The 24,352-nt window shown below is 42.7% G+C and overlaps 1 protein-coding gene across 2 annotated transcripts in view; it reads left to right on the forward strand.

Annotated features, from left to right (window-relative positions):
* TRAPPC11 (trafficking protein particle complex subunit 11) overlaps window positions 1-24,352 on the forward strand; it is a 607,699-nt gene that overhangs the window by 114,304 nt on the left and 469,043 nt on the right. For both annotated transcript variants that reach the window (XM_078678000.1, XM_078678001.1), the window contains exons 8-11: window positions 2,085-2,181; window positions 2,338-2,471; window positions 13,670-13,817; window positions 14,454-14,547. In XM_078678000.1, the coding sequence (XP_078534126.1) occupies window positions 2,085-2,181; window positions 2,338-2,471; window positions 13,670-13,817; window positions 14,454-14,547 (473 nt within the window). The remainder of the gene's footprint in view (window positions 1-2,084; window positions 2,182-2,337; window positions 2,472-13,669; window positions 13,818-14,453; window positions 14,548-24,352) is intronic.

Below are 24,352 nucleotides of genomic sequence, written 5' to 3' on the forward strand. Positions count from 1 at the left end.
GCTTACATGACCACCTACGTGCCTGTATCTCCTCTTACCCATTAGCCCCTAACTATTTCCCTCCATTGACGTTATTAATCTTGGATATGGGGGGGAGGTAGGGGGGGGGGCGCGACTGATATCTAAGCTTTACCGGGCTTGCCTGACCATGAGACAATGGGCGCAGGATGGTAAGATTAGGGACGGCTGCCCACTAAAAGACAAAGAGTAATACTACTGCTGTTCATAGGCAAAATTAGTCTGACCCAACCACAGGCATAAACTTCTTCATTTTAAATTCTTACACAAGGCATAATGTCACTCGAGCACCCAAGCCAGGATTGACCCCACCAGATCCTCCCAGTGCCCAAAATGCAACACAGCAGATGTCACCCACTTGACCTGGACATGTTCACATATAGGTACATATTGGGGGTGGGAGGTATTTGGGTGCCTTTCTTTGATGACAGAGACGCAGCTCCGACTGAACCTCATCATGGCGCTTCTGAGCTATGTGGCAAACGTGCCAAAGAGTGTGAGGAGATTTACTGCCATAGTGCTACTGTTGGCTAAGAGGGAGATAGCGGTACATTGGGGCAGTGGTATTCGTCCTACTTGTAAAGATTGGCTAACTAGTATGATATACTGTGATACGATGAGCAAAGTTTAAGCGACCCTACAGCCACCAGCTTCTAGGCCGAAGGACATTTGGCAACCACTTTGTGATTACTTGTTAACTGTTGATTCGGAAGCTCCGAGTTAAAAAGCTGAACATATTCTCTTGTACGACTACTATAGCCAATGCTCTGTGTCCCAGTTATTTCTAGTTGGGCCCCCTTGGTACTAATCTATGAGCCTGCCTTGGCCCGTCCGAGGGGTCCTGTATCATGTGTCCTGCTAGTAATTGACTATGGTGATCCCCCTTCTGGAAAGTCCGATACACTGAATGTATGCTATATCTAACCCACCTCGTGGGGTTGTTGTATTGTTTTTTCTTGTTCTGAAAATAAAAAATACATTAAAAAAAATGTTATGTCTTGCCAAACAAGGAACTTCCAGAGGGAATCAGAGCTCATTCTACCAGGGCAAAGTCTTCTACTTTGTCTCTGGCAGGTGGAGTGCGCATGGTAGAGATCTGCAAAGCTTCGACTTAAGCTTCTCACACCATCTTAAAGCACTATTGTTTTGATTCGGAGGTGTGAAGGGAGGGGCATTTTGCACGATCAGTCCATCATACCTTTTTATTTCAACAACTCCTTTAAGTCTCTCCTCCTGGTTGTGTATTGCTTGAAGAATATATTCAAACGGTAAGGAATCTGCAGGTAGAAGTATTCACCAGAAGGAAAAGTTGCATACCTTTGCTAAGCATCTTTCTGTTGGATACTAAGACTACCAACTTGCTCCGTCCTCCTCCCCTTCTTGAAGACTGGTTTTATATTAGAGTCATTAAAATAAGGTTCCAAGTTTAGATTTGCTCAGCACCTTGCTGATAAGGTGTCGTTCTCTGCCAGTCCCCGCCTCCAAGGCTTAGGAAAAATGGATAGCCTTTTGCTGAGGGGGCAGTTGCTTTTTGGCTACAGTGTCATGATGGCATTGTTTCCGGTGCCAAGATGGAAGCAGCTCTCCCTACCTGTGTGAAGAGCTATTGAAAAATGTCAAATCCAGTCTGTCGCTTGGACACATAAACTGGATATATGCAATTCTGCAGTCTGTTTTTTTCCGCATAGTTAAGGATTTGCCACTTAATCATTTGCTGCATAGCCTGCAGATTTTAACAAAATTTGTTTCTAGCTCAAACAGATCAAAAGTTACTAAAAAATATGGCGACATGTTTGCACGCAGGGGAAGGCCCTTCACAAAAAAGTAAATGGTCCTCTTTCAGTTGCTTATTTTTGTATTTGGTTGTTAAACTGGTAATAATAAGATGAACCAAGAGAAGTAATGCTATGAGAAAATGCAGCATTATGCCGCATAATGTTGGGTGGTGCAGTTCCTTTTTGTGTAAGCAAGACAATGGGTATGTCAGTTGCTGTTCGCTAATTATCCTAAATACATTACAATTTTGTACATTGCTAAAATCAAATAATCTGTACTATGTTCCTTAGGCATTACAGAACAGCATATAATCTTGTGCATGAGCTAAGGGCACATGAAACAAACATGCTGGAGATCAAGACAATGGCCGGATTTATAAACTACAAGGTAAAGTACCAACATAATTCCAAGATGTGATTTGTAGGATCATAAATCAGTGACTCTTAACATGATTTGATTAACTTTTTGTATATTATGATTGGTGAAATACTGAAGGATGTATTTTCAATTGCAATGTATCTATGTTCTTTTCTCGATGTATAGATCTGCCGTCTATGCTTTCAGCATAACACCCCACTGGATGCGATTGCTCAGTTTCGAAAACACATTGACTTGTGCAAGAAAAAAATAGGAAGTGCTGAATTGTCGTTTGAGCATGCAGCCTGGATGTCCAAACAGTATGTTTATCTGTAATATTTTTTCAGTATTTAATGTTACATTTTGTGTGCTCTTAAATTCATTTGCATTCAGGGAACACCAAATAAAAACAAATCTAGTCATTTAGAGGAGGTTGCCAGGGGACCCATGAGATTCTCTGCTTAGGATGACCTTCTGGCTCTGCTGCCCCCACAGGAACATAAACATATGTATATTAGAGTATGTATGGTGTTGTAGAGCACTCCATATAAAGGAGGTACTCTCCACCTAAGACCTAGGAACTCCCCAGGGCACCATGCTTCTTTTCGCAGTTAAGGTGACCGTGAAAAAAAGAGTTTTCCATTTTCGCTCCCATAGGAAATTGTGGTCAAGTCACATTTACACCAAACAGGGCATGGAGGTAGAACTTTACTCAAAGTGTGCTTTTGTTCTTTTTGTGTAAATCCATTCATTACCTTTTGATATATAAATGTTTTTTAAAAAAGTTACAGAGCAGGTTTTAAATGATTGACACTTTTGTATATCACTGTTGTTTTGGGACTCGTAAATATTTTACAAGTCCAGGATTACAATTAAAAAAAAAATCAAATTGGTTGTGGGAGCTTTTCGGCTTTCGTCCCTTTTGGATCCGCGGTACGCGAATTGGTCTTGCGGATTCCAGAGCTCTGATGGGATGCTGCATTTCTCTTGCAGCAGTCATTACAAGAATGTGCTTGCAGTCCCAGTGTCTTGCAGTTTAAAAAGATTGGCTATAAAAGGACACTCCCTGACCCCATACCCCAATGGGGCGAACCTCAAAGAGAACCACTAAGGTTAATGTAAAATATAATTAAAAGTTGACGGATTTGTGAACAAGTTTGAGTCTCGAAGCTCTGAAGGATAACATGGTGGGCGTATGCAACAGGGTTGTGCCTACACAGTGGAGTTGTTAATTAAGTACATCATAAAAAAAATGTAACTGAAAAAAACAAAGTTGACTACTGAGTTATGGTTCTGGCTCAAACGGTTAAGACTGTAAAGTCAAAAAAATCTCGGCTTGGGGTTTGAACAGTAATACAATTACATCAGACTTTCACACCTCTCGCATTTCAGTCTCATCCAGCACTTTATTTCGACCCCCAACTTCACTGAAGTTAAAAAACACACCAGCATGCGGTTGAAAAGATCTTTAATGCTCCATTCATGAAAATCACATCCATTATAAAAAGCAGTTAAGAAAATTCGTCTAGCCATCACAAAGTGAATCCTGTAGTTTTTTTTTCAAAATATAGCAGCAACTTAAAAACGAAGGGAACTAAATCTGGCAGGCATTGAGACACAGAGATGTTGGCTATCTGGAAATACAGTGTGTCCATAACAATGACCAAAACAGATTAGTTATTTAAAGTCATATGCGTTTTCTTATGTGTTCTCCTCATTTGTGAATGTTTGTGATTTATTGTCTGACTGTTCTTAAAGGAAAAAAAATCTTTTTTTTTTTTTTTTTAAATAAATGTAATTCACGTTGTTTTTAAGAGATTTTTATTGACATAACAGTCTGGTACGGTGCCTTATCCTCTTGGATTGAGGGGCCTCTCTCTATTTACACTGATCAAAGCTTAAGACCACTGAAATTCGCCAGGTAAGGTTCTTAACGCACACCATAACTCATGGCATCTGCCATGCCCGAAACCCCAATTTGATAATCGCTCAATAACCATTATCCTAGTAACAACAGGGGACGCATCTCCGGTTATGGCGTGAGTTGTGTGTGCGGTGAATGACTGACAAATAAATAAACCAAGACCTCTATAAACTACAAGGCCCTGCATGTTTGCCCACTGACATCACTGCTTTTTGTTTCTGTTAACACTCAGCTGCTGAGACTTTTCAGTCCTCAATGTTGTGTCCTTTTTTCTCTCCAAAATAAGGGTAATTGTACGGTTAAAAATTAACGTTTTCATACACACAGGGATACAGGCCAAATTTGTGTCCTTAGTTCCCACTCTTGTTGTGGATACCCGTGAAGAGAATTGAGAAAAAATGCTAAATATAGCATGACTTTGTGTTGTGCATTTTATTTTTATTTGTGTGGATGAGATATATATATATGTGCGTGTGTACATACTATTTTTTGGCATTTTTGTAAGCAGTGCACCATTTTCCTTTTTTTTATTTTTGTGGCTGCTAGTTACGTTCAGTGTGAGGTGGAAAGATATAAGAAACCCAGGTTGAATTTGGAAAGCTATACATTTCTGAAAAGTGAACAAAATTTTGAATTTGGCAAGGCGTCATTTGTATAGATTGCTCACAGTTGTACCAAAGACACTACTTGTTGAAATCAAAAAATGGCAATAGGTATGAATAATAGTATGAGGTGGTAACGTTTTCAACTAGGATTTATTTTTTATTTTTTCCTGATTGCCGGTATACAGAAGTAGTATGCTGTTACATTCATCAGACCCTTCTGGTTTCAGTAAAATATAGTGTTTGTTGATCGTCCAAATGCAGGCGGAACCCAGAGCCAACAGCTAAATTGCAGCTTATAATGATAGTACATTGAGTACCAGCCATGCATCGGCTCACAAGGTAAAATGAAATTAATGGAAAAAGTGGATATGAAGGAAATATAGGCATGTTTGTAACATTCCCTAGAAACTGAGTATAGGGCTAGTAGTTATTTGTACAACTCGGAATTATGAGTTACTATCAAGTGATTCAGTGGAACATGTACGAAATGTGTTCTTTCTTACACACTGGTTTACATTTGGAAGCCCAAAATGGAAAGAAATTCAATTGATAATAACAGATTTTCTACTATTCTGTAGTCCTGATAAAAACAGCACCCCATTTGTGTGGCTGGGCTTAGTGCCTGTGACAGGAAAGACCCACAAACGCAATGTAGAAAAATCAAGTTTTCGTCTTGAAAATTGGCCCTTTTTGGCGATGTGGATAGCTGCAGCATTTGAGACCAAGGTTGGCTGTCACTCAGGGAACCTACTAAACCCAGGCATTTCTACAAATTGTACTCCCAGGGGAGTGGGGGGTTGTGTAACTTGAGTGGATCCTACTACATTTTCTTACATAGAATGCCCTCATATCTCAAACTTCAGGTATAATGACACATTTTGTACACATTTCTATGAAATGAAGTTCTTGAATCTGACGGGATCCACAAAAAGACTCTCCTGCCTAACCCCCCAAAAACACACTAGTGAAGCATACCTGCCACCTACCAGCAGGAATCATTTGGGGAGAGGCATTGCTTAACACGCCCTCTTTTGGTCAAGCCTAACCATAACTGGTGAATTTCAGTAGTTTATAGGTTGTGTTTTGTGAGCAAAACTTCACTTTTTTTAAATCTGTTTTTTATTATTTTACAAAACAATGCATGGCAAACATAAATCAGTGGTTAACATCTGTACCTTACATCATATAGACATTCCTAAAATCCCCAAATTCTTCCTCGATGGACCATTTTTTTTTTACCGTTTTAATATAATATTGGTCACTGCACTGCAGGCATCTCGGTGCTCGTGCATATGATATTAGGAGCAAGTTGTCAACCACTTAATGCCTACGTTTGACAGTGCAAGTCATATCAATAACAATAAGCCATCGCAACCAAACTCCCTGCCCCCTCCCTCTGCAGCCGGTGTGTCCAGGTCCCTAATCGCCTATTACAGTAGTATTATCAGTTCCTTCATGTCTTGTTTCGGGATGTTTGGGGGACAATACCCCCTGTTCCCGGTGCATCTCAAAATACCCCAGTCATTCACCACATGGCTAAGCCTATAGCTCCATCCCTGCTCTATGAGCAAACACGGGGAACCCATTGGAGCCTCCCCAGCAGGGTCCTCCTCCAAGTCAGTCTCTGGTGTCTGTAATGCTATTACTAGCGCTCCCCACGCCTTTGCCGCGTCCATCGCCTTCTCATTATTAGAACATGTAGCCTGTTGTAATCTAACTGTACTCTCACTCCTAGCCCATTTAAGTAGCTTCCGATTTCCACTTCCCTATGCTAGGGCCTCGCCGTGACTTCCATTGGGCCGTGATCTCTCTTAGCTAGCAGTAGACCTAGGTCCAAAAACTTGCTCGAGGTATTTCATTTTGGGAGTATGCGGAAACCAATGCAACATACAGGTACCCATGTCAGTGTCTATGTGGCGCTCTGTAACCCCACAAAGCAGTTCAACTACCTCCTTCCAGTACGTTCCTAACTGTCCGCAACTCCACAGCATGTGATGCAACTCCGCCCCTTCTAAGCTACATCGTGGGCACTGGGCAGTATCTATCTGAAAATACCGATTGATCTTGTCCAGAGTCAAATAAGCCCTATACAATATAAAGAATTGTATTAATTGAAATCTAGCGTTCCTAGTTCCCTTCCAGGCCCTCCAAACCAATTGTGCCCAAGTTGTTTCCGGTATTTCCTTCCCAAGATCCACCTCCCATTTTCTCTGTAATTCTTGCAGTGGCTGCTGGCCTTCTGTGACCAGTCGCCTGTAGAGACAAGTAACCGCCTTAAACGTCCCCGCCGCCATCACTACATATTTGCATGCCATAGAGGTCTGTGGTTCTGAATGCCCCTCCTTCCAATGGCGTTGTATTGCCGAGTCCAGGGCTGCATGCAGCAAATAATCCCTTCGCGGCAGACCATACCTGTCCTGCAGCACTTGAAAAGGTAGCAATACCCCGTCTTTGTACAAATCACCTATTACCTGGACACCCATCGTCTCCCAATCTGCCAGTGCCGACCAATCCCCCCACCCATGGGGGTGGGCAGTACACATGCCCAAGGGAATCTCCGGCGCATACGGGCGGCTAATGCCAGCTCTGCGCTGGCTCCGGTTCCAGCACTGTCTTAGCGTCCGCTCCTCAGCGGTCAGTGACCCAAGGTGCAGGCGTTGCTGTAATATTGTAAATGAGATCAGGTGAAGCAGAAGCCACCGTCCCTCTAAACCCCGAAACTCTTGAGCCACTGCCTGAATAAGCCAGTGCAGCTGAGCCGCCAAGTAATGAAGTTCGACGTCTGGCACCGCTATGCCCCCATCCACTTGCGGTCTCATCATTGTAGGCAAAGCCACCCGCCTTCTGCCGTGTCCCCATAGGAAGCCGCTAACCGTAGTTCTAAGCTGCCTGAAGATTGCCCCCGGTATCCACAGTGGCAATGTCCTAAAATAATATAACCGGCGGGAGAGCGCCACCATCTTCAGGAGTGACACCCTGCCAGCCACCAAAAGTGGAACACTCCAAAAAGCCAGGCTTCCTCGCAGTCCACGTAAGGTCCTTCCCACATTCCCTTCCAGCAAATCAGCAGGTGCATGATATATATTGGTCCCAAGATAGGGCAAGCAATTCGGTTCCCACCGAATTCCCACTACCTGAGTAGGGCCTGCCGCTAATGGAATCACTGGGAAGAGACAGGTCTTCCCCCAGTTAACCCCCAGCCCCGAAATCCTTCCGAACCCCCGCGACAGGCTTGTCGCCCCTTCCAGCGCATCTCCTGTATTGGCCAGGAAGATAAGTAGATCATCGGCGTATAGGTATATATAATGCTCGTAGCCCCTCATGGCCAGGTCCTGGTAGTGCCCCCCCCCCCCCCCATCCTAGCATGCACAGCCAGTGGCTCAATGGCTAACGCAAACAGCAGTGGTGACAGTGGACATCCCTGTCGTATTCCCTGACCTATTGAGCAGGGGGAGGATATCACCATCCCCGTCCGCACCCTTGCCGTCGCAGCCCTGTACAGTCACCCCGACCATTCCACAAATGCCTCCCCAAGGCCGAATACACGCATAACTCGGTACAGATAAGGCCACTCTAGGCTATCCAATGCCTTCTCTATGTCCACCGTTAGAACCGCAGCATTGGGGGTATCTCTGTGATCTACATCTAATATGCAGGGGAGGCGTCGTATATTAATGACCGTGTTCCGGGTCAGGATAAAACCCGCCTGGTCCCGATGAACCAGTTGTACCATGTGAGGTAGGAGCCGGGTCGCCAAAATCCTGCTTAAAATCTTATAGTCAGATGTCAGCATAGATAACGGGCGATACGCCGACCTGTCTAATGGGTCCCTTCCCGGTTTCAGAAGCGGGATAACGATAGCCTCTCTCATGGAAGTTGGGAGCCTCCCCTCTGCCCGCGCCTCTTTATAAACCGCCAACAATTTTGGAGCGAGTAAATCAATATAAGTTGAGTAAAACTCAATGGGTAGGCCATCTGTGCCCAGTGTTTTGTTGTACGCCATGTGTTTAATGGCACCTCGTATTTCCCCCAGCGTGATGTCCTGCCCCAATAAATCTGCTTGCTCATCCTCCAGCCAGGGCAATGTTATATCAGCCAGTCAGATATGGTGCCAGTTTTCCCGACAGACGGTCAAAAAAGCCCACCTGGTCGGCAATAGGGGCGTAGACGCTGCATAACGTTACGTCCAGACCGTTCAGTTGCCCCCCCCCCCCCCCACACAATCACAAATACAATAGAAGGGGGGTGACCTATTCAGAAGAAGTTCTCTGTCTTTGTAGTCAAGCAAGCGTGCCACCACAGGCCTGGGTGGCCTCCCAGGGGTCAACGGGCGTGCCGGTACCCTATGCGCCCTCTCCAGGGTAAAGAAAGGGGACAATCCCTCTGGGGCAATCTCTGTCCTCAACCAGTTTATCTTTATTTTGCATAGTTAACTAAAACCATTGCAATAAAATATTCCAAAATTCATAAAACATACATGTTTAAAACCAATAAAAAGTCAAAAAGTGAAAAATTCATTACACTTTAAAATGATAGTTCAGTGGTGCTGATTAGAGACAAACATTAATTCAATGGAAGCTGGGAAGTGCATATCTCAGTTTTCGCTTGCTCTCGCTCAGCTTAACCGTTTGCCGTGTTTTCCACATGGACTCTGCTTGTTGCACAATTTGTCCCTCTGCTGCTGATGGACATCCTTGATATGGTTCCGCTAAGTCCTTTTGCCCATCTGCTGGTCGGCGGGTTTTGTAGAGCATTTTTCAGTATTTCTGGCATTCTCTGGTATTTCTGGCATTTTCCGTTCGACCACCATCAGAAATTTTACAAATCTGCAGTTTAGTTTGGTATTTGACGGGTTTAAGCAGGCCAGCACCGCTTGCCTTCTGGTGCGGTGGCCTTTCAGCTTGAATGGTTCTTTAAGGAACTGTTGCCGTGCTTGGTGCAGCTCTTCACATAGGCATATTACTTGAAGGATGTCGCCAATATTGGAGTGACACAGCCTGCAAGTATTTTGTACATTTGTCCTCATCTATGGTAGTAGGTGCTCAGTGCATGGAAGAATCCCCAGTCTGTGCCTTAAGAAGTTCATTTTTATGGCTTTGGGATAGCCCTGATTAAAGTAGGTTTGTGGAGTTAGTGATTTGTAGGAGTTGAGGATCATCCATGCATGAGATCTTTTTGAGAAAATCGCCTTATTCTCCAGTAAGGAGAGTGATTTTACATTTTTCCAGACTAATTTTTTGAAGTTGGGGTGACTAAGTTGTGCATCCCAAAGATCAGAGTTTAGTGGCTTCCAACGCTAGACGAAGGTGGTTTCTCGCAAAAGAGAAATCCCTGTGTTCTATATTGCGCCACAGCAAATGGTTTAGCGTGTTTGTAGTGGCGCTTCTTATCTTGTGCCAACAGATGATGTATGCCCCGTACCTGGCTAAAACTGTCCTCAACCAGGCCTCCAAATAGTCCACCATACTGGCTCCTTCAGGCGGCCCTACCACCCGCACATTATTCCTTCTGTTCCGCCCCTCCGCATCCTCCGCTCTCTTCTCCAAAGTTTGCAAACGCCAATGCACTTCTCCCATCTGTATCTCAAGAGCCTTGTGTGCGGATCTAGGACTCCCAAAGTGGCTTTGGTTTGTTTTACCTGGTCTGCCAGTTTTGGGTGGCATGCCCGGAGAAGGCCCAGCCCCACAGACACCTGTGCTATATTCTGCTGGAGGCATGCATCCCTAGTGTCCGTGATGGCCTTAAGTATCGCCTCCACTTGCTGCTGCATCATCCCCTCAGGGTGCAACTCCAACGCCTCCATCCTCTAGTGATCCACCGCCTCCTCCTCTTGTTCCGGGGGTGCGCCCGCCCTGCTTGCCCCGTGGCTTTCCCATGACCGTCGTCTCCACAGCTCCAGCAATTCCACCATCTGTCTACCGTTTCTCCTCCAGTCCTCCGCTTTCGCCGGAGATTTTTCACGATGTTCCTCGTTACGAGGCGTCCTTACTTTTCCCCTCAGTAGAAGCTAGCTGCCACCCAGCCTCCAAGGCTCATAAGGCACTCCCCTGGCTTCTCTTCTCTGGTCGTGATACCACACAGTGAGGCGCTCAGCTAGTCCCCTGACTCCCCAGGCAGACGCTCCCCCAAAGTCGCACCTCAATAGGCTGGGTCTCGGAGCAATGGTCGCAGGCAGCCCCACCTTGCGTCCAAAGGCCCCGGCTAGTAGTCGTAGCTGCACCCACTGTGCCATCTGGTCGCACTTTGTTCTCCAGGGCCCCAATCCCTGTGCACTGCCCTGACCCTGCGGGGTTCAGCCACTGTTCCTTGCTCTCGGTGCCACACTGAATTTGTGCACACTCGTGCCAGCAGAGGTAAGTTGTTGCCACTAGGCGGCCAGTGATGGAATCCGCGTATAGTTCTCCACTGCCTAAGGGCAACTCAGGCGTCAAATCCAGGCAGTCACCACAATGCCCTACAGCCTCAGCTCACCTCTCTCCGCCGCTCCCAAGTGCCGCACCAGTAGCCCATCCAGCTAGCCCCTCTAGCCCCTAAAAGAACGTCCTGGGGGCTTCCTCCTGGCTTACTAATGTCAGTGCCTTTCCTTTGCAGACCGCTCCCACAGAGGCCGCACCTCCACCAATCTCGCCTCCAGTTCAGATGGCGTCTGCTCTGGGAGCTGCATAGCCCGCAGTTGTGCCGCACTTCAATGATCCCAAAATGGCGGCTGCATACACACTGTAGTCAGCCTGCCCGCGTCACAGCTCCCTGTCCTAATTGGGGGAGACCTCCCCCCAGAACCCATTGTCACACATTGTCTGTCCCTTCAGTGCTTCGGAGCCCCGCTCTGCTTCTCCTCTCCCGCTGGGGCCGCTCTGGCCGCCCTGCACTTCACCGGGAGGAAGGGGCAGAAAGGGAGGTGGGGAAAGCTCCGTGTTCTTCTGCGGCTGCAACTGCTCCAAATCCGCCACAAAATTCCGGGACCGCACAATAGCACTCTCCGCTAGGCGGTCGTCGCTCAGCAGTTCGATCCACCTTTCCTTCGTGTGACGGAGACTTTAGATTATGAATGGCGGCCAATGTATTTATTTATTATCAACAGTTAAAAAATATCAGTGCAGGCCATGACTCGGAGCAAAACCCATGTTATACGTCCATTTCTTTGCACGGAATACATACATTTTATTTCATGGGAACATACACCACGGAGTAAGGGGCAAGGGGCGATGCGGGGGTCCTGATAAACAGTGCAGTGGGCAGGGCATAACATTTCTGTACTGAAAGACGTTAAATAAATTACATAGTTTGATAATATAGGCTTTTGAATTTCAATTACAAAGCAAGGGAAGCGGGAGCATAACATTCACTCATTACCCAAACGAGGCACTGCTTAGGAACTTTGCGATGCCTAACGACTTCTATAGAGAGATGCATAACCCATCCAGCGCTGCAGTGCAGACCTCTCTCGCTCTCTCTCGCCCTGTGGGCACTGCAGGAGACCTTACTCACCCGCCGGGGCAGCCGATCTCACCCTGGCTTTTTGAAGTTGCCGCTGGCCAAGAATCCAGATCACAACCTCTACGGACTTTGCTGCTGCAGCCTGGTTTGCGGGGCTCAGGTGGCCGGGCCGCCCGTGCCAAAATCGATTCATGCTGTGGCCGGACCCCCTGCGGCCGCGGCGGGCGGCCTCCTGTGGCATGAGAGAGGCTGCAGGCAGCCTGCACTCTCAGATTCCCCCGCCGCTTTAAGTAACTTCCGTTTCCGGACGTGACGCACTCTTTTCGATACATTTGTAGCGCTCTCGGAGCTGAGAGCTGCAGCAGTCTAGTTAACTGTGGGACACGACCGAAGCAGGCGCACCTCTCTCGGAGCAGCAGAGAGAGCCATGGGCACAGTGACAGGCGCCGCTGGTGGCTCGCCTGCCAGCAGGTGGCAAAATGCGTGACATTGCATTTCAGTGCGGTGATGCGGATCACCGCACTGAAATGCGTGAGCGTCACACCTGTTGCGTGACGCTTGACAGGACTGCACCTCTCCACTGTCTCGCTGGTTGCCTGCCGTGCTCCGCCACAGATCAGTTCTTCCCAGCGGTATCCGGCGCCATTTTGAGCAACCGGGGTCCCGCTCTATTTCTTACTCCGATCTGCAGCGGTGATGTCTTTTCTGCCGATGAGTGCCGCGGACACCTCCAGGGCGGCACGGCACGTCGCCAGATATGATTTTTAGGGTCGATAGCGGCCCCCTATCAGGAGTAATGTCATCGCGTTTAGTAAACTAAAAGCCACTGAAATTCGCCTGATACAGTTAGATAAACAAAACTTAACTTCGCCCCGTTATGCACTTTTTATGACCTCACGTATTACATCATCCTTGACATGTTAAATGACCTCATTGATGACGTATGTTTTATCTTGCTGCTTTGCTCTACGTATAAGTTATAAGCAAAAGTGTTCAACTTGAACCTTGCACACTTTGAGGTCAAATGAAATTATAAGCTTGTATAAATATTAACCGTTTTTTTCTTGCTAAATGATTTTAATATGCATTCTTTTAGAAAATAAAAAGCGTTTCACTTGTCAGTTACACTGTGTTATGGTAAAAAGTATACATAATGGCCTTTGCACAATAGTATTAAACCCCTTTAGTTCTAGCAAAATGATTCCTTTTTTCTCTTCTATGGTGTTTTTTTTTTCTCTCAAATATTTCTTTTGGTTTTCCTACTGCCTTCTTTGTTAGACTGTACACTAGAGAACTGATTCTGCCGTTTATGGGCGTCTGTGACGATCTTCGACTGTAGCTGTCAATTTAACTTTGTGTATAATGTATTCTTCATGGAATCATTGCCTCTGTTTTCATTGTATGAGAAAAATATTAAGGGCAATTCCTCTAAAATGTGTATGTCAAAGCAACAATTTTCACTTTTACTTAATCTGTATCATCTTTACAATGTATGCCAACATTAATAAGGGAGAGAACCCCAAACCATTGTGTAACATCTCCCTTTTCTAAGGTTCCAAGCATTTGGAGACTTATTTGACGAAGCTATAAAGTTGGGTTTGACGGCTATTCAGACTCAGAATCCAGGTTTCTACTACCAGCAGGCTGCATACTACGCCCAAGAACGTAAGCTGCTTGCCAGTCAACTCTGCAACCATGACGTAAGTGTCTATTTCAGATGTGGAGTTGTTTCGTACTCTGACAGTCTCAATCTGTTTGACCAGCTTTATTCCCTAATGTATGTATGTGTGTGTGTGTGTGTGTGTGTGTGTATATATATGTGTGTGTGTATATATATATATATCTCTCTTGTCATGAGTATTTGGATATGTAACCTGTAAATATATGCCCTTATCACCCTCATGTATCCTGCACCTTGTCCCCTACTACTCGATCCGTAACTGGTTGATGTTCAACCTGTTCTTTTTATGGCTATATTTTCCTGTAAAGCGCTCTGATACCCTAACAGGTCAAGTTTGCGCTCTATAAAACTCATAAATAAATAAAATAAAAATAATTTTAAAATAATATATATAAATATATATATATATATTTTAACTGGCTCAGTTGTGTTTTTGTAGAGACTACTTGCACAGCCATAGAGAGGACCTATTCTTAATATATTATATATATATATATATATATATATATATATATATATATAATGATATAATATAGGATAATAATTACATTTTTGCAAATCGTTGGTAATAGCCAAGAAATCTGAAGGTACCGCTACGGAAACAGTAAAATCACAAATACCTTGTGTATTGACACTTTCTCTACTATATTTACAGGCCTCTGCAGTGTACCCTAATCCTGACCCTCTTGAGACTCCATATGGTATGCTGGACTTCTATGGCCAAAGACCCTGGCGGCAGGGAATATTGAGTATGTGTTACTTTTTAATTGATATAGGAATTGTTATTTTGTAAATAGTCCAATCAGACTGAAGAACAGGGAATCATTATGTTTTGTCCCTGCAAACATAAATATTTGTATGTATTTATATTTGAATGAACATACTGAATTGGTCTATCTTCCTCATCAGACTACTCATTTAGGTTACCTTAGGCCCCTCAAATAAACAAGCATTTACAAAAGCAGTACGTTTGGCCTTATAGTCTATTGCTTTAGTATGTTTATTGTATTTTTTTAACCACAAACATGAGGTTAATTACCACTGTAAATAATAGACATCACTTAACTTCCCATTACTTTATTAACCATACCAGAATGAAAATCATGGTAGTCGACAAAGATAATTGTAAACAAAAGCAGTGGTGTGAGACCGTAGCAAGATTGGCATTGGGCAGCAGAAAAACCAGCAGTTGATCACTTTTAGACAGTGATTACCAGAGAGACTGGTGGTGGCATTCAGAATCGAGTCATACCAGGGGAATAAGTGCTTTTGTGTGTGCCAGGCAGTTGCACGGTAACTCTCAGAACTACTATCAGGCAACGAACGGTTCAGTGCAATGCAGTAGTTGTGGTAGGCAAGCTGTGTCAGAACGCTGCAGTAGTTAGTAGTATCCCTGGCTTTTGGCAGTGACCTATCAGCCAGTAGTAACGCAAGTCATGAATGTGTGAAACTTGTGCCAAGAAGTAGTGAAGCTTCTGTCAGACAGTGCAAGCATCAATGAAAACCATCAGCCAGCCTGAACCGACTGTGCAACTTCGATTCAGTATCCCTGCTTCCCCCTTACCCAGCCAAAGTGAAGGAAAAGGCGATCAACGAGCAACTCTCAACCCACCTCAAGCTGCACCACCTACTGGACAACACTCAATCCGGTTTCAGAAAGAACCACAGCACTCATTGCAGCCACCGACAACATCAGGGCCATCCTGGACTTTGTAGAAACAGCAGCCCTCATCCTACTTGACCTGTCCATGGCCTTCAACATCATCTCCCCCAACACTCTGATCGGAAGATTCCACCTCATAGGTATCCAAACTCCCGCACTCCACTTGATCTGTTCCTTCCTCACGGTAAGAACCCTAAGAGTTAGAATGCCACCTTTAATATCAGAGACAAAGAAACTGATCTGCCTAGTCCCTCAGGGATCGTCTCTCGGCGACACCCTATTCAACAATGAAGGTATCTCCATTATCTCATATATACCAACGACACCTAACTCATCTATTTACTGCTTTCCTCTCTCTTAATAGAGCCAGGCACTTTGTGTTCAATTTCCAAACCTCATGGTGTACAGTGATAATTCTATTGAAGGGGGAATGCCATTTATTAGTAGTCTCGATGTGTCGACTCTCAAAGAGGAGCTTGTTGTCCATTAACCAGTCTTCACTGGATAGAGGTTACTGCTGTGCATGTGGTTCAACGGGAACAGCCCAGATCTTACCTTGATTTCCCTGCGAATGCTAGTGTTAGTTGCGTGCTGTGGGGATGCAGCCTCAATTTGTCTTACTATATCCCCCCTTTCATCTCCAAGGAAGAAATGTAGCCAGTTTCACCTTGGATTCTTTGCAGCCTGGGTTAAATGATATCTGTAGCAGAAGTGATATCCTTGCAAAGTCTTCTTTTGGAGCAGATTTTTTGTGATTCAACAAAACCTCTGCTGAACGTTCAGAGCCTTAATCATAAATGGGGTAACCCTGTGTTCCACAGAACCTGGGCATCATATAGTGCATAAGCACAAGTGGTTGTGTCATATACAATTTGTGTTGCATATATACTTTATTCATAAAAGAGAATGAATCTAAGGAACACAAAGATCTGAATAACTCGGCGAATCACATGTATTTTATGAGAGTACAATAAAAATAATTAATTTGAGCCAACATATGTAATGCTCTATCCTCGTTGTGTGGTGCTTCAGAGTTTGGAACGACTTGTACAATGGTGATAAATGTTAGGTTTCAGTTCTTTGGCAGCTGCGCCTGTGCCTTGGTGGCTGTAAAAGGTCGGTGTAATGCTACCTAAAGTGCTGAGCCTCCAAGAATGGAAGTCAGGTAAGCTGTTCACTGACATTAGTGACTAAAGCTGCAGTGGTCTACTGCATGGCTTTGAGGGAGTGAGAGGAACACAAGTATGGACAAGTTAGCTTTTACCTTAGTTTAAGAATGTACTGTTTGGTTTGCTCATTGCTGTATGGTGTTATCCATTAGTGGAGACCTGCAGGGCTTAAAGTTGATTAATTTAACCTATTTTACTTCGAGTTAAAGCTTTATTTTTAGATAGTGCTGCTTGGAAACCATGGGCAAGTGTAGCTCTTTCTGAGTTCGCTATCTGAAAATAAAGCTCTAACTCTGAGAAATAGTGAGTTAAATTAATTTACTTTATGCCCTGCATGCACATAAAACAGACGCTCAGCTCTGCAATGCTTCAGAGAAGTCTATCATGATATGGCCCTTGATGGTTTTGCCCTTGTCTAGCCAAATAACCATATTTGTACACTGTCCGGGAAGGTTGGCGGAGAGGGAAAGACAGAGGATAACTACTGCACAGTTTTAGAAATACAATTTTAATTTCTTAAATGGGTAGAAAGATCAAATTGTCCAGGTTTTATCATTTTAGTATATCTATTGTTTGCATTCATGGACACATCTCTGGATGTCTGGACTTCTTACTGGAATGGACATGTTTTTTCTCTGACATACTTAAGCACTGCTTTTATGATTTCTCTTGGATTTTTTTATTATTGGTACCTTCGCCCACCCATGCAAGTCTTGTGCTGTTTTGATCATGAGAAATGTGGGAACGCTGAGTGGTAGAACTTTTGTCAAGCTTTGCAAATTTCTCAACGTTCCTTCACAGAAATGTAAAGAAGTTCTGTGATTTTTATCCAAACATTGACATTTGTAGGGCATTCCTGGTAAGAAAAAGTGGTGGGGTCCAAGCTTGCCTCACCACTCTGGATTCCATGTAACGTCTAGCTTTTGAATATTCCTGGGGTTGGCATGAGACCTTGGGTACCAGCCAATACTCCGCCCAAATACTGTAGCTATTCCCATTCCAAAGAGCAATGACATTCAAATAGAAATCATGGTGTTGCTATGGTTTGTTTTTTAGCATTTAAGATCTATTGCGATGGTCCCACTCGGGTACCACTTTTATAGAGACAAGTGTGGGACCATGGAATAGAATATTTGTTATCTACTGAATTCTTTTTTTTTTTTTACTTGGAAATGTAGGTCATTGTGCACAAGTGCAAAAAGGTACAGAGGAAAACATTCTCATCTATTTTTGTTTTTCCAGCCTTACTTTAACTGTTCCTTGATTTCAACAATTAGTCTCTTTTGGAAAGCCATTAGTGAACTACATAAATTAACATTGGTTAAATTCAGAATGTTGTTCCCTTTTCAAAAATTATATTTGAGTTCACCCACAGATTTCAAGCCAGTACAGCATTCCCAAAGTCCAATCATCAGATGACAGGTTATGTCAGATGAGGCGGCATGCTTTCTTTAGATTTTGTAGATGGAAGCTTGTTGCTTTGGACTTTTTGTTTGTGTGTGATAACAGAGAGTGAGTCGTGTCCAGTGTGAATACTAAGGATTTAGGAGTTGTAGAGGTGAATTTGGTCTTCAAAGGGTTGAGAGGAAAAACATTTTCTTTCATCCAAGTTTTTAGGAGAGGAAGTGTAAGACAGTTTCCTAGACTGGCTAAGTCATAAGTAGGGAACGTTTCCAGAAAAAGCTGGTTGTCATCAGCGTATTGATGCATGGTGATATCTTGAGTCTTCAAATTAGACTGAGGGGCTTCATGTAGTGGCTGATTGAAGATGGCATGAGCATGGAGCCCTTTGGATTGCCACATTCATATCGGTAGTGGTCAAGAAGTTCTCTCACATCTTTGCCAAAAGATGTCTGTTAGTTAAGACAGATGTCAATCAGTTTTAAACAATTGATAAAATTCCATTGTTCTAAAGAGAGTTACCAGTTCAGTTAAAAATGGCTTATTCTGTACACAAGGCATATTGAATCAAGCCCCTGACAGAGTTTAGTTCCATCCCAGGAGTCAACAAAACGCTTTACTATGTCACTTCGTCATGAAGAATACTTTTCTACATCGTAGGATGTTCATTGGTAGCCATAAATGCTTGAATGATCTCCTGCCGTCTGCATGGATCCAGAGCACTTTACCACAGATATTTTGTTCATGTAATATAACACAGGTGTGAAGAAACTATTTGTCTGTTGGATGAAAGCAGAACCCTAAATGAGTGACACAGCAGGTTCATCCTGACAACATCCCAAAACTACATTTCAACAACTTAAGTGTGGTTAGAATTTGCAAGGGTTTAGAAAAAAAGTAACTTGTTAGACTTCTAATGTAACACAGAGTGAAGAGTCCTGTCCCTTTAAGAACATGAGTAAGCCCCTCTACCCATGATGTTTTAGACTGGCCTCACCCTCTCAGTTGTTTATTTTGGCTCCTGCAAGCAGGATCTTCTTCAAAACTATGTCCTTGAGACAAAATTCAATTTTCACTCAACGTCTTTAACAACTGACTGGCAATTGAGATAATATGTTTCCACCTGCAGAGAGTTTTCCTCAAAATGCTGTGTCTATTTGAGAAGTGTCCCTCCTATGGCAGAAAAAAGGCAGTGTCCGACGATGACAACATTTTTTTGTAGTGTGTGTTTCTCTAGTGCCCTCCCAGCGCCTTGAGACCCTTGCAGGTGAGCTGCTCTTCACCAGGCCCGTATTGATTGATTGATCTCATAGTGAAAGACTGCAAAATCTACCAAAAGATGTCTAAAACAACTCTTAGGTAAAGGGTTGACTCAAGATGTGGTGGTATGCTTGAAAACATGAAGGATGTATCACTTTATTGAAAATGTCTGTGATTCAGAACTAGGACTGCGAGTAAGTAACCATTTCTTTTGAAGGATTTAGCTTCCAGCAGATTCCTCATCTTACAAATTGGCATTGCAGACTTCAGTCTGGTCCTCAAAAGCTTTATTCCAACAGTGCCTCACCACTGCTGCCAAGTAGCCCCAGCTGCTGCTTTGCATTGACATGAGTACAGGAGATGCAAAATGGTACCATGATACCAGTTCCTGTTTTTCCGAGCCTCATTGATCTGTGTCCTGGCCTCTTTCAGTGATTCACCAATAAATTCATCAACATTTTAACAGTGACTAGATCAGAAGTATCCCCCTAAGATTTCAAGGTTTATCGCTTGTCGCAGTGTAGTGAAGGCAGGGTCCTGCTTGCACACATTGCTATGTTAGCATAAGCTTATTGGAAGTTTAAACGCCATTTTGCCTTTTTGCGGTTTTTGCACACAACACTGCATGTAACTGTTGTTGTAAGTTAGACTGCGTGAATTTCTGCACATGAGAACGGCTTCTTTTCAACATCCCTAGACTTACATCGCAACCTTAGTCTGCACGGTGAGTGCAGAAGCCTCCAAGGTTACCATAACAATGTTAGCTGTTATTCGAGCTGATCGGCCCACGCTCTAGACACAACATGCACACAGCTGCAGCTAACTGAAATTCTAGCTCCTTTAATATTGCACTGTGTGCATGATTTCGGCACTTGGAGAAAATCCTTTTCCAGAGAGAGAGAGCTTTGCTGATCCTGATGTGATTCACTTCTGCTGATCTTGGAGGTATGGGGTTCCCCATTCAAGCCTAAGAGACATTCTATTATTATTATAAAACCTAGTACTTCGCAAGGGAGGGTGGTACACAAGGCACTTTAGGACCTGTTTCCACTATCGTTATAATATGATTTCTCCCTTTGTGTTTTATGGAATTGGAACAATGCTGATCGTATTATTCTTAATCATATGCCTGCTTATGTTAGCAAAAATACTGCAACTTAGAGCGCGTCGTTAAAATAAACATTTTAAACTTTTCCGTGTCTCTAATTACTCACGTTGTGGGCTGGTATGAAAATAAAACCGAAAGAGTGTTCTTGATTCCCACCATTCCTGAAAGTATCCTAAGTCTCATGTTCTTGGTTGTCTAATCATTGGTAACTTTGCTATAGGACGAGTAGCTAATGAGACACTGATGCTTGTCGGTCATGGGTTCTAGGTAATGAGGTGAGTTTTTTTGGTACACCACAATTCACTGAGGTCCTGGGTCTCTGTGCACAGTTCTGAGTATGAGCAAAATCCCAGCAACAGCAGATGCCCCAAGAAAATGTCTTTCGGATCAACGTAACCTCTTAATGTGGTGCATGACTTGTGGCTTGTGACTCTTGTTCCTCCATGTTACCAAAGTCCATCAGAGAGCTGGAGGCCAACTTGTATTTAGCTAAAACCCGCAAGGAAACACTGAGCACTTTGCTTTAATCAGAGGTAGGTCACCCATAGGGAACGTTCTCCTAACGGTTTTTTCCACAAAAATCACTATAGGAAGGAGAAGTCCTCTTTTTTTTCTCGACAAAACAGTCGAGCTCTTGAGACCCTCTGGAGTCTTGACTCCATTTGCCCCAATACCAAACTCTTCCTCATCGTCAGACAAAACTACAGCTGAATAGAATTGAGACTGGCGTTTCAGGATTCATTGGTTGACCCAGCACAGGACAGGCCAAGGTTTTCTGGCTGGCTGTGCCCCCTATTTTCAAGATGGCTTTAACACCCTCTGGGGGAGCTTTACCGTTTGGGCTTGGCAGTACCGACTCAGGCAACTGTGATTGTTACTTCGACCTCGGCTTCTACAGCGATAGCCAAGCCAGTTAAGGCTCAGTCTCCCATTTGCACCCGGGCCTACTTCGGCATCGTGATCCAGCGGGCTATAGAAAATATATCATAAACTACACTACCCAACTACATAACCTATAAACAAAATTCTATACTAAATATGGACCCATTTATGAACCTGATATATTTTGGGCCTACTGAATCAGGTGGTCAGAATAAATCTATATACACATTATCTACACACTATATACATATTTATACATTTGCAGAAAGAATATTGTCATTAGAATAAAACCCAACCATTTAAACGACCACCATAGGCGACGTGATCTAGCTAATGGTAACCTATACTTCTAAATAATCAAGACCAGCTTGTTTGTCAAAAGTAAGATTTTATTTTCTAAATTATGGTATATAAGTTGAAAGTTTTATAAATGAAATTTATTTGCAATAAAGCAAGCATGATGGTAAGAAATATGAGAAAAATACAATTTAAGCAATTGAATCAATTTAAAGAAATTATATAAAGATTAGCATTTCTAAAACCTATTTCCCTAACTCAGCTAAATAGACAGAAATTAAAGTAAAGATCTTTGAGGATTCTTACGTGCTCCACGCAAAGTCCAGCAGCACATCACCCTCATCGGAAAGTCAGAAAGCAGCAGCCAGCCCAACCCTAAGGGCATGACTTTTTATACCTTTCTACGCTAACTAAACTAGTAAAGGAAAGTTTTCAGAAATCTACGACGTCCCATTGGTTGAGAGTGACAAGTGACATGTCACCCGATTCTTAAAAAGTTCCACAAAATCATGTCTTACAAAGACCATTGTCTCTTCCACGTGAAGCCAGAAGCTTCCTGCGATTGCAACTTTGTATTAAGTCATCCTCGCAGCTTCCATAGTCTTTCAGTACAATTTCCGCGGATGCCAAGTTAAGGACTGACAAAAAGTTCACTTTCGACCTTGGCTATGTCCGACAGAATGATGTCAGCTCATCAGTTTTTTTTTTTGCTTTGTGAATGCAGCTTCAATAAACGTTTTAATTCAGAATGGGCGTCTCGTGACTTTCTGCAGAATTATAGATCAGCTCTTTTTCTGCGGCTTCAAATAACTAGGCCCAAAAGCAGGCAACTTATGTTTTCTAGTATAAAACAAACACAAGAAAAGTATTAATGTAAGAAATAAAGTATATTCTGTATTCACCCCATGGTTTACTAATTAATTAACCCACCCGATTAATCAAAATGTTACCTAGCTAATGCAAACAAATAAAGCAGCGTTTATATTTACCAGTCTCCGTTTTTCTATGAGACCCATATGCACCTAGAATAGTAGAAATGACATCACACAGACAAGGAAAAGCAAAACAAGCACATGCTTATTTTAAGTTTGCAGCAGTTAGTAATGACAAAAACGAAAACAATAAATTATTTTATTATTTTGCACGAACAAAAAGATGCAACAAATATGCACGTTTATGAGCACACATGTTAGTCCCCCCACGTGTAAAGTTTAATCTAGGTTGTATTAGTATGACATATCACAAATCATTAATAATTTTATTCACGTTATGGAAATGTGACTTTGCGAGTTTAAACAAAATTTTGTTTTCTATCTCGCTCCATCAACTCCCTCATCTGGTGATTAACAAATCACCACACCAGCACTCAAAATTTTGGTAAATTAAATTTTAAGAAATCGATTCAAATTCAATTATTTTAGTAAACCTAAAAATCTGTTTCAGCATAATCTTTGCAATTAACATGACGCTCTCTATGTAACTCCTGTAACTCGATCTCCCTTTCCTCTTCTTTTCTCAGTTTATAAATTCTCTTCTTTTCCTTTAACTGTTTCTTTCTTTTATGTAACAAACAACCTACTTTAGTCAAAATAAAAATGAAAAGTATTATAATCAAAGGTGCCAAAATCTTGCCAAGAATTGAACTTCCGATATTATGAAACCAGTTTTTAATTGCTTGAAACCTTTTTGAAAGTTTCCCTGTAAAATCTTCTTCTTCTAAAGGAATTATCTCTGAATGCATTTGTGTAATATTCTTAATATACATTTCAATATTCTTACTTTCATCCGGTATATATGTACAGCAATGTTGAACATGTAAAATGCCACAGACTCCTCCCTCTTTTGCTAGGAGTATGTCTAAAGCAAGGCGATCTTGAATTACCATGGATCTAATTGCAATAACTTCAACGTTCACTAATTGAAACCCATCAGCAGTGTCGGTTGATAATCTATCAACTATAGTGGACAGTTTTCTGATTCTCCCTGCATTTAGGGTTATACCAACAAAAGGTATTACAGCTTGGAAAATATCTCCCAGAACTTCAGTAAAAGTTTCTCTTTTAGCTCTATTTACATAATTATGAATTTTAAACAATCCTTCTGAATCTCTGTCAACATGAAACACTTTAGGAAAAACAATTCCCACATAACAAGTTCCATACCAATGGTCAGGAAGGTTATAGTAAGCTTTGTCACCACAAACAAAATAAATTCCAGGGAAGATAGGATCTTTTCCACCTTTAAATCCCCAACCTCCCATAATCTGATAAGTATCTTCACAGTTGCTTGCACCTACAAAATAATTATCAAAAAGTGTATTATCTCTTCTAATGCAAAGCTTTCCACTAACAGGTTTGTCTATGTGAATTGCAATATTTTCAAGCATTTTGCCATTTAATTTCTCATCCTCTTTTTGCCAGAAGGATGACTTAGTCTGCTTGACTAATTCATTTCTCTTATAAATTGCTCTTCTCTCCTCAACCATATTCAAAAATTTCTTTCCTTCAGCACTTAATTTACATGTTAGATTATTCTTGTAAGCATACTCATAAGTGAGTTCGTTAGTAACAAGGAAATATTCTCTCAATTGTTTTGCTTTCTTATGCTTATTTAAAGCATTATCAATCTTAACATTAGCAAAAATCTCATCATAATTTGAATAGTAATATTCTAAACGTCCAGTTTGATAAAATAAACTAGTTAATACACTACATGTTACAGCATAAGTGAGAGGAAGCATATTATAAGTTACTCCCTCAGAAACAGAAGCAGGT

The sequence above is a fragment of the Lissotriton helveticus genome, chromosome 2_2 (assembly GCF_964261635.1).
Source record: "Lissotriton helveticus chromosome 2_2, aLisHel1.1, whole genome shotgun sequence".
NCBI classification, from domain to species: Eukaryota; Metazoa; Chordata; class Amphibia; order Caudata; family Salamandridae; genus Lissotriton; species Lissotriton helveticus.